Raw genomic sequence first — 16,568 nt, 5'->3', positions numbered from 1 at the left:
ATGAATAGTTCTCTTCGTTACTCTATTACTATCCGAAAGCTATAATTTTCTTGGCCACTATTTGCAAACTGCATTGAGATTATATTCATTTGTCTCAATAAGTTCAATCAATCTTTACCTTCACTAATTCATCTAATTTTCACTATTGTAGAAATAATTCTCACCAAATTCACTCTAGCTACGTTATTGTGTAATGATTATTTGACAGTGAATTATATTGTTTTTGTTGTTCTTTATTCCCACAATGACTATTCTACAGTGCTGCCAGTCGAATTATAAGGTGCGCTACATGAACATCATTTTACAGCAGTTATGCAAAGTTTTACCGAACGATCAGCTTTACGCAAGTTTTCATTACAGGATTCTGTAAATAGATATACAATTAATACGGCAAATCTTAAAAGCTGAGGACAGTACCGTAAAGTGGTAGGTTTTTTGCTATAATTCAATCAATGCAATCAGTTCGAGATTTCTACATCATGTCCGGGATTTTTTCTGTGTTGCTGTTGTCTTCTCAGGAAGACTGGCTAAGACCATAGTTGATCGATCTTGCCATCTGGGATTTGAGTCGACGAATTTGAAAACGGTTTTTATTCAATTGTCGAAGTTTTTCGTTCATGCGAGTTCATACGACACAAACTGTGGTGCACAAGGATCTCGTGTTTTGAGGATTTCATACCACCAATTTTTCATCCGAACTGTTGTTACAGTTAAGTTAGTAACTTAAGGTTCATAAGGGGTTTGTGTTAAGCGTGTACGAAACACTCTGCATTAAAACAGAGACAATAGTAAATTACTCGCTTGAAGAGCGAAACGGTACAGATGATTATTTTGAGTACACCGGCCGGACGGAGGAAAAAAATGACAAGTCAGTTCTTTGGGGGACACACACCTGACGACCACGCAAATGAGGCACAGCCGGAGTGACATCTTGGAATCTGGAAGATACTGCGCACCCAAGGATCTCGTCCATCCGCGCGTGCTCGTGCAAGAATTTTTCATCACCCGTCGAGCCTCATTGTGTTCGATTCCACACGTCCGGTATTAATTGTTTGGAGGCACCGGTTTCAGGTTATTTCGGTCGATTGTAGTTCGGTCTCACATGCACAATTGAAACAGAGCATCACAGTGAAAAAATTGCTTCTTCCGCGTGTTTGAATCGATTGCGGAGTACGTTCTACTCCTCCGGACGGTGGTGCATACGAAATAAGAAGTGGTCAACAAACAAAACCGCGTCGTCGTCCTTGACGATAATGGTGCGAAACGGCCGTACGTTGATAGTCTGTTAAGCACGCAACTTGCCGTCGTCATTGAAAAGAAGAGGTGCCGCGTGTGTGGATGCTCGCGATCGGGCGGTGTTTCTTTCGGAGAAGAGTGAAGAGGGACGTGTCGAACGTGTTCCATACAGTCCAGCGCAACTTTTGACTGGCACTGCTCCGGCGTGCTGTCGGAATCACAGAGGGCGGCCGAAGAGAGAGTGACAAGGTCCGCAGGATCCGGACCACGTGACATCAACTCCCATTCCGGACACGCTCCTGATCGCTCCGACCGGATTGGAATCAAGAGCAGGCGGTAAGACGGCCAGGAGGGCAGCGAACTTTGGCAACCTGACGACAACATAAATGGTGAGTGCACCGCTTTTCTCACTATTGCCTCTTTTAAATGAACCGTTTATTATTGATTGGTGGGTTATTATCGCTTTGGGCTGAGAGACTAATGTCCCCCCCAACAGGGACAAATGTTTTCATAACACTGGCGCCCAACTAAAAATCCCACACGAAATTTTTTTGATTTGTGTATATGAGCCAAAATTTGTTGGTTTAACGTTCAAGTAAGATTTGTGATATTTTAATATTTGGTTTGGTTCCGTGATAGTTAATATATATAAGAAAAATGGATTTCACTCATTTGAATGATGAGGAAATCAACTATGAAATGACATTACGCCACATGGTTAATCTGGGTGCAATGACCCATAGAGTAAAAGTACAACGATTGAATTCAACCGTACATGAAGGATACCGAGAGAATACCAAGCCTTCACAGGCCTGCCGTTTGGTCAGATCGGGAGAAACTGACAGTCGCTTAAACAGCTATGAGTTACACCAGCTACAAAGTTTCACGAAAACACGAGATCGGAAGAAACTACCCATTCCTGGATTGGTGTCGACGTCATGCAAGATCCAGAGCAGTCAGGATTCGTAAATCGGGTAGACAGTTGTAATAGGGGTCGTTATGACAATCCGTACAAAAGTAACGCGATTCTGGGCGCGGTAAAACCCTTGCATTGGGCTCATAACGATCGAGGGACTAAATACCCCTTTTCCTCTACGACAGTCAACCATTTGTTACAAACCAATAAGCTATCACAAATACATTGTTTAGTTATATCTTTATTGTTAATTCATACCTATTTAGCACTAAAATAGGTTAAGAGTTTATTGAATGTTCTGCCGTTACAACAGGACTTTCGTGTTTTGTGTATAAGGACTTACCCGGAGACTGATAGCCATAAGTTAGTTGGCGGTAATCGCGAATTAGCCAGAATTCGCTGGCGTTATTGTATAGATTTGTGGATTTGTGTCATTTAGTTTTGTGAAGCTTGTTCCGTACAGGAACATGTTACGAGCGTTGATTGTCTTAAGCATCACGTTCATAATGCGATGTATAGTCTCCGGGGGACTTCTTTGTGGTGTTGGCTCATAAATTTCTCATGATTCGAGCTTTCGCCGATTCATGAGAAATTTTTCTGTAACGGCAATGTTGTGTTACAGTTAAGTTAGTAACTTAAGGTTCATAAGGGGTTTGTGTTAAGCGTGTACGAAACACTCTGCATTAAAACAGAGACAATAGTAAATTACTCGCTTGAAGAGCGAAACGGTACAGATGATTATTTTGAGTACACCGGCCGGACGGAGGAAAAAAATGACAAGTCAGTTCTTTGGGGGACACACACCTGACGACCACGCAAATGAGGCACAGCCGGAGTGACATCTTGGAATCTGGAAGATACTGCGCACCCAAGGATCTCGTCCATCCGCGCGTGCTCGTGCAAGAATTTTTCATCACCCGTCGAGCCTCATTGTGTTCGATTCCACACGTCCGGTATTAATTGTTTGGAGGCACCGGTTTCAGGTTATTTCGGTCGATTGTAGTTCGGTCTCACATGCACAATTGAAACAGAGCATCACAGTGAAAAAATTGCTTCTTCCGCGTGTTTGAATCGATTGCGGAGTACGTTCTACTCCTCCGGACGGTGGTGCATACGAAATAAGAAGTGGTCAACAAACAAAACCGCGTCGTCGTCCTTGACGATAATGGTGCGAAACGGCCGTACGTTGATAGTCTGTTAAGCACGCAACTTGCCGTCGTCATTGAAAAGAAGAGGTGCCGCGTGTGTGGATGCTCGCGATCGGGCGGTGTTTCTTTCAGAGAAGAGTGAAGAGGGACGTGTCGAACGTGTTCCATACAGTCCAGCGCAACTTTTGACTGGCACTGCTCCGGCGTGCTGTCGGAATCACAGAGGGCGACCGAAGAGAGAGAGCGACAAGGTCCGCAGGATCCGGACCACGTGACATCAACTCCCATTCCGGACACGCTCCTGATCGCTCCGACCGGGTTGGAATCAAGAGCCGGCGGTAAGACGGCCAGGATGGCAGCGAACTTTGGCAAACTGACGACAACCTAAATGGTGAGTGCACTGCTTTTTCTTACTATTGCCTCTTTTAAATGAACCGTTTATTATTGATTGGTGGGTTAGTATCGCTTTGGGCTGAGAGACTAATGTCCCCCCCAACAGGGACCAATGTTTCATAACACTGTCATTTTGAGGATTGTACCTTTTACCTTCAACTTCCCCTTCATAATGGTCCATTAATTCTCTGTGGTCTTGAACTGGAAACACGAATTGAGACTTGACCAAGGACAGAATTCGCATCCGGTTTTGTAAACCTCCGAATTCAAAGTTTTTTCAGACGAAAATTTATGTTTTTTCACCGCAGCAAGAAATTTCTTGTCCGATCACATATCTATCCTCAAAAAGAATTTAGAATATGGGGAGGATATCTCTTCGAGCCTTCTCCTTGTAATACTTCGATCCTGTGCTCTGCCTGGAATCGTTTTCATCATCCATAATAATGCACCTATCCTACTAGGATCGGAACGAGTTGTCATACAGCCTTCGAGGACGGGTTCTAGATACTGTGTTCTGTTCGGATGAACAAATTGGTTGGCTACTGATTCGGCAAGCCTGTAAACCTACGCAGTGACCATACAGCTTACCACTAATGATCGATACGAAATCAAATACCACAACGAATTAGCTGATAGCCGACAGGAGTGAATGACTATGACGGTTATGTCATGATGTAGAAACAAACTCACATTATGACATGTCTGGCAATATTAGGATTCCTATTCCTAGTCGCGATCTTCCAGATTGGCTATGGGAGATAATTGATTTGTTCGCCGCTCCTAACTAGGAATGGTGAATTTCTTATAGTTGTTGATGAAATTGAACTCCAGATTAAGGATTTCCAATAGAAGGTGTTATGTTGATTTTCAAAGAAAAATGGCATAAATGATCGGATGTTTACTTCAATGTAAAGCGGAAGTTATGTCATTAATAATGGAAAACAATATCGGCTGAATGGCTACGCTTACAGGGCCATGAAATTTCTTTCCTTGAAAATGTGCCATCACCAAATCGTAAAGTGGTTGCTGCCCTCAATAGCTTCACGAGGTTTTGATTCGACGCTGGGTTGTTGGCGTAGACCTTATCATTCACATGACCTCAATGGAAGAAGTCGCAAGGTGTTAAATTACAAGATCGATGCTTTCGTTGCTTGTGTGGCACGTAGCACCGTCTTGTTGAAAGTAAACGTTGTCCAGATCAATAACATCCAATTCCTGTCATAAAAAACGCATTATTCATCTCTCGATAGCGCAAACCAATCCCCGTAACTGTTGCTCTAGCCTCATTTTCGGAAAAGTAAGGTCCCGTGACCTCAACCGACCATAAACCGCACCAAACAGTTATGCATCGAGAATGGAGATAATTTTAAACCATAAATCTTGGGTTTTCCGAATCCCAAATGCGACAATTTTGACGTAGCGACCGAGATGGAAACTGTTTGATAGTTAGTTTTACGATAATGAGAGTTTTCACAGAAGTTCGGTTATTGGAAGATAATTTTACCATACGGGCAGTATGCTTTTTACCGTATGTCGCCGAGACTATTCAGATTAAGTTAGTCTCGTATGAATTGTAAATCTTTTTACAGAATTTTGTATGGAAACTTACGTAAAACTGATCGTTCGGTAAAAATTTGCACAATTATTGTAAAATAAAGCTCATGTGCCGAAATATCGGCATTTCTATAGATTACCGGAAGTTCTCGTCAAAAATATTATCGAACAAAGGAATTAAATCTTAGTGTGTAGAGGGTAGCACAGAAAGCGTGAGTATAATTTACTATATCGTGGTTTGAACGCAACTATCTTCACGAGATTGGATAGTACATGCTCGCTCATACCACTGTTTTTCCTTCTCTCGGTAACAGAGAATGTCTCTCAGGTCGGCAGATTTTCTGTAAATCTGCAGATTTCGTATATAGTGCTGCAGACTTTTGAAAATCGAATTTTTCGCAGACTTTCGTCAAAATATACAGACTTTCGACTTTTTTTTTACTCGCCAATTATCGGATTGACTGACTTTTGCAACCCTGTCTGAAGATATTTGAAATATTTTCCTGGCATCTCTGCTCACCCCATAATTCATAGCAAGCAACTATCTTCACTAGACTGGATAGTGCTGAAGATTAAATGTTCAGTTTTCACCAACTGGCTCTTAACAGTCGAATGTTTCTGCTAGCTACGAACGCGCTGAACATTCGTTTATAAACAATTCATTTTGTTCGGGCTTCCAACGGTAGTGCGTTAATTTGAATAAAGGTTTTGCTGTAATGGGGACATGTTTACATCAGATAAACATTTTGCTATGAATCTGTATATTCATTATTTCGATTTAATCGATCAATGCTTCAAGGGGCTTCGGATTTTTTTCTCTAAAGCTTAAACAAATTCTATATTTATTAAAAAAAAGTAAAACAAGTAAATTACTTACTTTTGAACATCTACTTTCTGTTCGGCTTCTTCTTGGGTTTTGCTTCTCAGCGATTCTTTGGAACTTTGTATGCCATGTTAAAATATAGTTTTTGGAAGTTATTCAAAAATTATCATTATTAGTGCGAAATGGTAGAGGCCGGTTTCGGACCACCCTGACTTTTTTTTCGTTTTTGTCTTTCGAAAACTACCTTCAGATTATTCGTGATAATATGAAGCTCTGTTTATGCGATTTTCCTTAGGCTAAACTTCGCGACTGTCGAAACTGAAAATACTCGTCAAACATAAGTTATAAATCGGGGGTCGCGATGGGATCACTGGTCGGAATCGTACCACCCTATTCTATTACTAGAATCTATAGTCACCTATAGCAATTCAATTTAAACCGCCAAGCAGACGCAAAGTTTACTCTATTCTAGTGTTCAAACTCAATTTTGGTAGCATTATAACATAACTTTTATTCAAAAAAACAATTCTATTCTGTTTAATTACATACGTCACGAAACAATATTGTCAACAAAATTATTCAATTGTACCAGTCAACTGCACTCTGAAAGAAAAATGAACACATTTTGAAAGTTGTCAATTAGAGCTATCCGAAAATTTACTCACTTCTTCTGGAAACCGAACATCGACAATTTACTTTGCGTCGGTCCAACATCCTTCAGCTTCTTCACTTTGGAAAGCCCCATCCGTCTACATGCAGCAGACTTTTTCTGTGTACTGCCGGTCCCCGATTTGTTCGAACTATCCGGCTCAGAAGCCTTGTCTTCTTCGTGTAGAATTTCAGTCCTGTTTTCTTCCTGTGGTGAACTATTTTCTTCCACTGTGTCATCTTCGTCCTTACCTACTTTAGCCGAACTGTCACCAAGTTGACTCGGTTCAGTCTTTACAAACAACCGTAAACGTGAAGATGTTCCACTGTTCATATCAGTGCTCTCATTCTCCTTCTGCGATGAACTAAAGCCTACATCCGGCTCCTCTACGAAACCACTATCTACTGGTTGGATCGGTGGTTCACTTTTAACGGGTGGATCCGGTGACGAGTAAAATTCCTCTCTAATCAAGCTAGGTTTTTGCTTCTTCGGAGTCTGTTCCCCTCGATGGCGTGGTTTCGCTTCCGGCGATAGAAGATACACACTCGCAGCAGCCAAGGGAGATGTCTCAACCTCAACTGAATCTTTGGTTTCACTTTGATATTCAGTTATGGATTGGCAGGTTGTTGCACTCGAAGAGCTTGCAGAAAAAAATCTACTTATAACTTTTTGCCCTCGATCGCCTTTCGTGACAGTTCGCTTAAAACGGCTTAGTTTTTCGCATTTCGTAACCTTCTGTTGGCTTGTAAGATTGCTATCAAACTCAAGGCGTTTAACAGGGCTTACATTCCGTAAAAGTGATGACGTTTCCGGTGTGATTTTTGTTGGGGAAAGCATTCCGGTTGCCGAGGATCGATGAATGATTGAAATAGGCCCTGTTGAAGCAACCTGAACAAGAGAATAATTAAAATAAAACCACAAAAGCCTTAGCAGACGATTAGTCTTACCTGAAACGGATTCCTTCGTACCGTCGGTTTACTGGGACTATTTTCCAATGCAGCCATACTATCCAACACTTGAATTTCTTCGAAATCTATCTTTTTCCGCCGGCTTTCGGATGACATAGTCATGCAAAGTTTTTTCAAAGGAGGCTGTTCATTCGGTTTTATTCCATACAATTCTAGCACATCATCAATTGACTGATTCTTTTCAGCATTTTCAAAATCTGGATTGGGGACCGGCCGTTTCACTGTTTCTGATTGTTTAAACACATTTCTTATAGTGAGATTTTCTTGAATTTTTACCGGACTAAGTTTTCGTTGTACATAGTTACTTTTCCAAATACTGACATGTTTTGCGATGCTCGTTTGCTTCCAGTCCGCAGTCTGTCCGCCCGTAGCTTTCCAACTCGGATCGTCCGGATGCCAATTATCTAACTTTTTCATAGAAAATGGATCAATGTTACCCAGTGCTAACTGGAATGCGGTATCATTATCCAGAAATGTCCCTGCATTACAACACAGATCAAGGTCAGTTCCAAATGCGTCAGGATCATTCAGTCGGATTTGTGTGCGGTTTGTGGGATCATATACTACCATGTGCTTGAAAGTAGCATCTGCTTTCAGAAAGTTTGTCTTGTATTCCTCCGAAATGGTTAGCTGTCTCATGTTTAGGTAGGAAGGAATTTTGTCCAGTGCCTTTCGCATGTCACTTTCTTCCGTCATTAAAACAAATTTTCGAGCTTTTGCCAGGCCGATTCCGGGCAATGAATCTATATAATCGCAACCCGACAAAATGCACATATAACGAAATTTGTCAAACGAATATTTCTCTTCTTTACAACCCATAGCGAGGTAGAGCTTGTTCGACTCGATCAGTAAACCATACCCCGTTAGATCCAACTTGAATAAAACTTTACTGCATCCGAACAACATCAAATCTGAATCTTCCGTTACAATTGCCTGTGCGATTCCCTTTCTATTGAGGTAAGCTAACTGGGCATCGGCTTCATGCGGAGCTACTACACAGTCGATGTTCCTCTTCCGACATTCCTGTATTAATTGTAAAGCCATTTCGTGGGTGATGTCTACGCAGCGTCGTAAATAGCTTTTAGCTTCCTCAATCTGACCGTTCCGTAGTAGCTCAGCCGCTTTTTTCTTCGAACTCTCTCTGGACTCACGTCGTTTCGCTTCCGTGGCAGCCTTTGCTGGAAGATGTCGTCCATCGAATACCAGAATTGGTTTGATATCATGAGAAAGCAACAAATTAATATACTTCAGGCAGTACTGTATGTGAATGTCCGTTTTATCGCCGCGGGCGAGTTTGTCCGCGCAGGCAAATGCTCCCTTGTGCAACCAACAGTAGCTATCGATTGCGACACATTGGCCTCGCAGATCTCGTAGATGTGTTTTGTTGGATGCTTTCTCCAAAAACGGGATCAGGCCTGTGATACCCATATTTCGACTGTTTGAAACAGTATTACGCTTAAACAAAACACTTCTTACGGTAAAACATCACTATACTAATTGAAAATCAGCCTTTCGTTCCTGAAATACTGCAGACTTTCTTCAAATTTATGCAAATTTCGGTAAAATTAGTGTCTTTTTCTCACTGTAAACAAAACTGCAGTGTGAGATTTCGCGCCGGTAGTCCGTGACTGTGAAGCTTCACAGAAACATTTTCTTTGAAATATTTCATCTGAATCCAAATTTTTCAACTCTGCCACACAATTCTCGGTTGATTTTTCATTAGGGTGTATAAGCAAGTGACATTTTCTCTTTAATCACTCTCTCTTTCGATTATTGTGATGTGACTAAAATGATTTTCTTTGAAGTCACTACTCTGTTTGAAAGTTGAAAGTTTCGGGTATCATTTTATGCAAAGAGTTGAGTGATAAACGCTTGGTAATTAATAGAGCAGAAAGTAAACAAAGAGAAACTGTCACTTGCTTGTACGCCCTAATGAAAAATCAACGGAGAATTGAAAACCTCGACCAACGTTGCCAGGTATACCGATTCATATTCTACAAAAATACCGAACGTTTTGCACGTTTTTCGTGATAACGGCCCTTGATCTTGAAAAAAAGGTTGAGCGAGCAAACAAAAATGGTGTACGACTTTCAACTGAGAAACTACCTTTCACGAAAAAAGAATCATTGCTCATTTATTCTTTCAAAAGAACTAGTTCTTTTGAACCGTTCACGAACGAATAGCCCATCACTAGTACAATACATAATCTGTGAAAATCTAGGTGATATATTTAAAACATGTTGAATTTTTTTAAGAATAATAAAAATTTGTAGAAAATTGAATTTTTTTTAACGTAAAATATTCGATGATCTTTGACACAAAATCTGTGCAGCAGAGAGGATTGGAAATCAGTGGTTTTACAGAAAAATCTGTGAATTTAGTAACCCTGGTAACAAGTCCAAGTGAGTAAAATTAATAAACAGCACTTTCCTGGTAATAAATGGTACTGTTAACCAAGGAATTTATTGAAAACGCATGAAATACAAGAACTATTTGAGAGTTTTACAGACTCAATTCATTGATCAGATGTTGTTAAAGACTTCATTTTCAACAAAGAAGAAAGGTGAACATTTCAAACATTTTCAGATAGTATTGAAAAGTTCCGTAAGCTGTAAAAAAAAAGTCTTCGGACTTCGAGTTTTTATGAAGTACATGAAGTGCAAAATAGGAAAAGAAGAAAACAAATTGACAAGCCAGTTGCCTTTTTATCGCTTTAATTCCGACAGATTTCCGAAACATTCAGTTGAAGGCGAAATTCATTGATTGGGATTTCATACTGAATTCCACATGGAGTTCTGAATGAAAATTTTACGCTTACTTCGATTTGATTCGGAATTCATTTCGAATTTACCTTTCTGACTCACAACCCCAAATGCATACATCAAACAGTTTTAAGCAATTCAAAGACGTTCAGTAAATGTAGTTTTTATTAGTTTAAGGCTTTCATTGTTAACAGGAATTTACGATGTTCCGGACGTAAAAACGTTCCGCGAGGTTGGAATAGAGAATTGTTACATGTCCTGTCCATTGCCAATAACGGTGAATCGTACTTTAGCCGAATAACATATGATTTTTGTTTTCATAACGCCGGGATATTTTAGTTTCCAAGCAGAGAGTCAATGAGTTGCCACAAGAATATTGAAAGCTCTATTGGTACCCTCTCAGCAGGCCGTTCTATTTTGTTGGTCTTTGAGCTTTGAGTTCTATTTTGTTGGTCTTTGAGCGCTTGTTCAACGACATATTGCACGAAATATTCGTTCAGTTTACTGGAACGGTTTGTTGTTGTTTTTTCTTTTGCAAAAACAGTGTAAAAATTAAGTGTTACCTTCACATAGAAAAAAAAATTTGTTGTTATTCTACGTGAAGTAGAAGTATTGTGCAGGTATGTAGTGTTAGTTTAAACAAATAAGTGGAAAAAACTTCAGAAATTCTGCTGTAATACTAGTCCAACGGGGCTCCAACTACTCATATTAGAAATGGATCAACAATGGACCTCTGTCTGCCGGGTTTGTTGAATGAAAAAAATGGCATTCGGTTCAACGGTCTGTTTCAAAATCGCAAACGAAGGCCCCGTGTGTGCCACCCGTTGAACGATTAATTAGACTTTCATTGGACCAATGATCCAACGTATTGGACCAATGAAGGACCACCGTTGAACGTGGAAGGCGTTGGTCGAAAATTTTAGAACTTGATTTGTTTAAGTTTTATATGTTCAGCATTACTTTTGCATGAGAGTGTAGGCAACGACTGAAATGTTTCTACAAACGTCACTTTGAAGTATCCTCCTTGCTGGCCTCTCCTGTTATTCTCCTTTCCGAATCCATTAACCGCCTATTGATGTGTATGTGTCAAAGTTGTGAAAATTTTTATTAGGTTTTTCACATCACGAACTCGAATGTTATATTTACCTATTTTTATCGTTAGGAAACTATATAATTTCGCTCAGGATTTGCACTGTTTTTAACAGTGATTGTGCAGTATTGAGTTGAACAACGGTGGAACCGAATCGTGGTCGAAAAGGTTCTTTAACTTAGAATGATGATTAACCTAAACTCGTTTTGTTCCAATCTCATCGTCATCATCATCGGAAGCAGCTTGTCAGCTAATTAAATCGCTTTCCTGTGTGCCCCCGTTTTGCTAGAATTGTGTGCTCGGGTCTTTTCCCAACTAGCTAAGCGAATCGGTCGATATGAACAGTAGTAGTAGTGACACCGGTTCGTCCTTCTGGAAGAATAATTCCACTAGAATCCCAGGACGGCCAACCATGGCCACCAGAATGGTACCTGGAGGTGGTGTTCGAAGTGGTCCGGGTGGTTCAGCTTCTTCTGCGGGTAGCAGTTCGTTCCAGGATTATCAAGAATCTGTAAGCGATGCGTGGGATCTGGGGGACGATGAGTTCTGCATAATTTCCAACGTTGTGGACACGCCCCGAATATCTAGGAAAGTATCTCAGTCTGCAGCAATGAATGTTATCAAGACCCACAGGAGTGGAAGTGATAGGGTAAGAACGAGCGATGTGATCGGACATAGCAATACAAAGACAGATATGCGGAGTTCCGATGGTAGCGCAGTCAGAAGTACAATGACCGTAGTGGAAAATCTCGATGGACTGAACATTAGCCGGAATGATAATACGAATAGTGATGGTGGCGTTGTAAAGCAGCATAATCATGATGGAATCAGCCATATCAATGATAGTCGGTGAGTAGCATGGTAGCTAGACAACGGTACAATGTCCTGCTAAAGAGAACTTTTAACTTTGCAGACTTCGGCAACGTTTTCATGCTTACCCAGGCCGTCCACAGTTGCTAAAACTATCCTCCAATATAGCGTCCAAGGATGTGGAATGCGAATCGAAGTATGAAAAATTTACAAACATTCTGGACGCGCCGCTTCTAAACTTGATTGCACTGAAGGAACTAAGTTGGTCTGGCATTCCGCGAAAGATGCGAGCGGTCACGTGGCGATTGCTATCGGGATATCTGCCAACAAGCTTGGAACGAAGAAATACTGTCCTCGAGCGAAAACGGGTAGATTATCAGAAGCTAGTTCAACAGTACTTCCACGTCGACAACCGGGACGAAACACAGCAGGACACGTACCGACAGATCCACATCGATGTGCCGCGAATGAATCCACATGTTTCACTATTCCAGCAGCATTTGGTTCAAGAAATGTTCGAAAGAATTCTCTTCATCTGGGCCATTCGACATCCAGCGTCGGGATATGTTCAGGGTATCAACGATCTTGTCACACCATTTTTCATAGTCTTCCTTCAAGAGTCTGTGGGGGCTGGTGAGTTTCGCAGAACGAATCGGATGAAATGGTTTTCCGTTACTTATGGTTTGTTGTTTTCTTTTAGATAAGGATCTAGAACAGTGCCAACTGGGGGATCTTCCGCAGGATCAGCGGGATGTTATTGAGGCGGATGCTTTTTGGTGTCTGTCCAAGTTTCTAGACTGCATTCAGGATAATTACATATTTGCCCAGCTGGGCATACAGGAGAAAGTTAACCAGCTGAAGGAATTGATCCAGAGAATCGACGGTACGTTTTCGGATGCCTCAGACAAAATCACGGATATCCATTCTAACGGTTTTACCATCTCCAGGTACGCTCCATCGCCATCTGCAGTCGCACGGTGTCGACTATCTGCAGTTCTCCTTCCGATGGATGAACAACCTACTAACACGTGAACTGCCACTGTACTGTACGATTAGACTGTGGGACACCTACCTGGCCGAGTCCGACGGATTCGCCGTGTTCCAGTTGTATGTGTGTGCCGCATTTTTGCTGCACTGGCGCGAGCAGCTACTACAGGAAAAGGACTTCCAGGTGAGTAAGATTGTTAGTTGAAGGGGCCAATATTTAGTTATTTGAAGGGGTCAATATCGCCGATAATGGGTTTTCCTACTGTACCTCAATGACGTCAATTATTGTGTGGAAGGTCTACGTCCCCATCGTTTGTCGCAACACTAAACCTCCCACCACCTATCGAGGTGGTTGACGAATTCGGGTATTTGGGCTTACTGGTGACCGCCGCTAATGATACTAGGAGAGAAATTCAGAGGCGTATTTTGGCAGAAAATCGTGCGTACTTTGACCATCTACGAAACGCTCATTAGACCGGTTGGTCTCCTGGACTATGTTGGCTAAGGACCAACGAGCCCTTAGTCTTAGTGGCGGAGTGCAGATGGAAGACTGAACGAGGAGACGGCGTATGAGCCACGAACAGCTACTAGGGGAACCACTCATCGTATGGATACCTAAAATTGGTCGACTACGATGGGCTGGGCATGTCATAAGGATGCCGGACGACAGTCCAGTGGGACACGAGAAAGAGGAGATAGGTAGATCGTTCAAGTGGAGGGCGATCTACAAAGTATCCGTGGCTTGAGAGGCTGAATTGAAACAAAATTGTGGTGCAAATTTTTCTCTCTTTCGTAGAAAAAGCCTAACACATTTTGCAGTATTAATAATATAATTAATATATAGAATCTGTTGAGAGGAGAGAGCAACTGATGGCAAATAAGGCGCATGAGTGTATTGAAACTGCAGAATGCACATTTGTACATGTACTAGATGTGTTCTGAAAGTTCAACAGTTAATAACTTTTCACAAGTGATTTGCAGACGACAAAATCGGAAGATTTTCAAGCAACAAAACTCACTGAAGAGAAGTTCACTGCAGATTTTTAGCAAACGCGCTTCCCAAACCAGCTGGAATTAGAACAGCCTTTCGTTGCGATAATGACTATTGTGATTGTGAAAAAAATTGTGTTGTTCATATTGCAAAATATCGCAGTTATTATTTCTCAGTTGCGATTCACTTGCGAATTTATTCAGCAGATTTTTTATGTTATATGCGTTCCAAAGCGTTACATGCGTTACTTGTTTGTAAGTTATAGGCGTTACAATGCGTTACATGCGTTATTTTTTATAAGTTACGGAGCATTACACGCGTTATTTTGAAGTAGGCATTACAAAGCGATATATGCGTTACTTTTTTGTAAGTTATAGGCGTTACAAAGCGTTACATGCATAGTGGAAATTCATAATTGAAATACTGTCGGAGACTTCTCCCCGTCGATTATCTCTTTAGTGATATTTCTGTGGGTGAAAATTCGTCATCAAGTTTCGCTGACACAAAAAATCACTTGTGAACTTCGAGGTTCAGCGTTTTGGGATGCTTGTTTCATGAATCAAAATCTCGTAACTGAGTTTTTTAAGAAAATCTCTTGAACTGATTTTTCCACGATTGATAATAAAATGAATTGTTGATCATGACACTGCAACTGAGTTCAATTTGTGCAGGTTTTCAACCGATTTGTCACTTTTCTCTATCATCATATGATAAAGCAAGAAGAACTTTCTGTAATATTACTTATATTGAGGGAAAACCACGATTTTCTTTAATATCTGTATCAAATCCGCATTTTTTTTAATCCGTATAAAATTCAATAAATTTTACCAATGTACTTGCAAATCCGTAGAACACTGTAAAATCCGTACATCTGTTTACTCTCCGTGTCATTTCGAAAATGGTGATTTTGTCGTTGAAGGCAAGAAGGGAGCTCCGAGAGGCCGAAATGATTTGAATATATGACTTTACTGCTCGAAGATTCCTGACACAGAAATCTATCCAAATGGTTTGAACGCGCTCATCGGAATGTTCGTCATTCTATTCTAGGAAATACAAAATTGGATCGGCTTCTTCCTGGGGTCATCAGTTGAAAGAATATCTAGTCTGGAACTCATAACTACGGCCTTTTAAGAAGATGCTTCTGGCACTTTTTTCCTATCTAATTTTGAATTCCGCATAGAAGACTACTGATTCTTTTGATTGTCGTACTGTTGTTCACTAACGTGAATTTGCTCTAGGAATTGTTCCTAATATCAAAGATAATCGAACAAACGGTTTTGCACATATGCAGTTTAATTGATACCGATTATTTTTTATTCCCTCTTTGCAGGGTCTGATGCTACTGTTGCAGAATTTGCCCACCCACAGCTGGATGGATTCGCATATCGGTGTGCTGGTGGCGGAAGCGTTCCGCCTCAAATTCACCTACGCCGACACGCCGAAGCACCTGGAGGGCAAAAGTTGACAACATCACAGCGACCGCAACTACAACTACTGTAAAAATTATCTCTATAAGTTTATCTGAGGTGAGCGATCGGTGCTGAACATCGGAACCTCGGTTCGTTCGTTCTTTCGTTCGCTAACCAATTTAACGTTTCGGTTGCCTGTCTTCGAGGACGCCTGCGCGTGACGAGCTAACGCAAAACCTGTAGTTTCAAAAACACATTTTAGACCAACCTATATAGGATGCATACCTTTTTCGACTAGTTTTGGTATAGATAATCAGAAGAAACAAAAAAAAAACAGAAAACCATTAGTTTTTTGTACATAAGGATCCTTCCTTGGGAAGCAAAAAAAATCGAATTGAAACGTATAAAAATAGAAAGGGAAAAATAAAAGGTTTTTTTCAAAATTTTCCCCAGTTTTGTCGATGGTAATAAAGTTCAGTCACCTGAATAAGACGCCATTAACAAACTACTAAAAAATGTTATCGAGGTTTACTACGAAAATTACAGTTAATGATTTGTATCACTAAAATACAACGGTGCGGCAATGCAGTTTTTAAGATTTACATAGTGTTATACTAGAAAAATAATTGTATGAAATAAATCAGGAAAGCAAATCGAAAACTGACCTTTTGAAATTCAAACATAATGATACCGTTTATAGAAATAATTACGAATATATAATTAAAACCAACTGTATACATAAGTAATCAATAAACAATATTATAGAAAAAAAACACGTTTAGATGTGATTATCACTCGCTCAATGGTGCCTGTTTATAGTTTATTTACTAAA

General features: G+C 40.6%; 2 protein-coding genes across 3 annotated transcripts; one reads left to right on the top strand and one right to left on the bottom strand.

Moving 5' to 3' along the window:
- Nucleotides 1-6,561: 6,561 nt before the first annotated feature.
- LOC131435187 (exonuclease 1-like) lies at nucleotides 6,562-9,303 on the bottom strand. The gene is made up of 3 exons (XM_058602821.1): nucleotides 7,667-9,303; nucleotides 6,736-7,607; nucleotides 6,562-6,673 (listed from the first exon to the last, which is right to left on the bottom strand). Exons 1-3 carry the CDS (start codon nucleotides 9,113-9,115, stop codon nucleotides 6,646-6,648), a joined length of 2,349 nt encoding a protein of 782 aa, XP_058458804.1. The 5' UTR covers nucleotides 9,116-9,303; the 3' UTR covers nucleotides 6,562-6,645.
- Nucleotides 9,304-11,504: 2,201 nt separating this feature from the next.
- Nucleotides 11,505-16,477, top strand: LOC131435176 (TBC1 domain family member 22B-like). Of its 2 annotated transcripts, XM_058602807.1 has the most exons (6): nucleotides 11,505-11,528; nucleotides 11,612-12,388; nucleotides 12,453-12,982; nucleotides 13,050-13,232; nucleotides 13,297-13,520; nucleotides 15,658-16,477. In XM_058602807.1, exons 2-6 carry the CDS (start codon nucleotides 11,877-11,879, stop codon nucleotides 15,790-15,792), a joined length of 1,584 nt encoding a protein of 527 aa, XP_058458790.1. In that variant the 5' UTR covers nucleotides 11,505-11,528; nucleotides 11,612-11,876; the 3' UTR covers nucleotides 15,793-16,477. The 2 variants fall into 2 exon arrangements, with proteins under 2 accessions (XP_058458790.1, XP_058458782.1); XM_058602799.1 differs by lacking the exon at nucleotides 11,505-11,528 and having other exon boundaries at nucleotides 11,535-12,388.
- The last annotated feature ends 91 nt before the right edge of the window (nucleotides 16,478-16,568 follow it).

Source organism: Malaya genurostris, chromosome 1 (assembly GCF_030247185.1).
Source record: "Malaya genurostris strain Urasoe2022 chromosome 1, Malgen_1.1, whole genome shotgun sequence".
NCBI lineage: Eukaryota > Metazoa > Arthropoda > Insecta > Diptera > Culicidae > Malaya > Malaya genurostris.
Note: the sequence above shows the minus strand (reverse complement) of the source record. Positions and strands in the feature narration are given on the sequence as shown.

Excerpts from the sequence above, each read along its gene's own strand:
- LOC131435176 (XM_058602807.1), top strand. The coding sequence starts at position 11,877 with ATGAACAGTAGTAGTAGTGACACCGGTTCGTCCTTCTGGAAGAATAAT. Across the intron at positions 12,983-13,049 it reads TCAAGAGTCTGTGGGGGCTG|ATAAGGATCTAGAACAGTGC; the intron begins GTGAGTTTCGCA and ends GTTTTCTTTTAG. Across the intron at positions 13,233-13,296 it reads ATTGATCCAGAGAATCGACG|GTACGCTCCATCGCCATCTG; the intron begins GTACGTTTTCGG and ends TACCATCTCCAG.
- LOC131435187 (XM_058602821.1), bottom strand. The coding sequence starts at position 9,115 with ATGGGTATCACAGGCCTGATCCCGTTTTTGGAGAAAGCATCCAACAAA. Across the intron at positions 7,608-7,666 it reads TACGAAGGAATCCGTTTCAG|GTTGCTTCAACAGGGCCTAT; the intron begins GTAAGACTAATC and ends TCTCTTGTTCAG. Across the intron at positions 6,674-6,735 it reads ATGTTCGGTTTCCAGAAGAA|AGTGCAGTTGACTGGTACAA; the intron begins GTGAGTAAATTT and ends TTTTTCTTTCAG.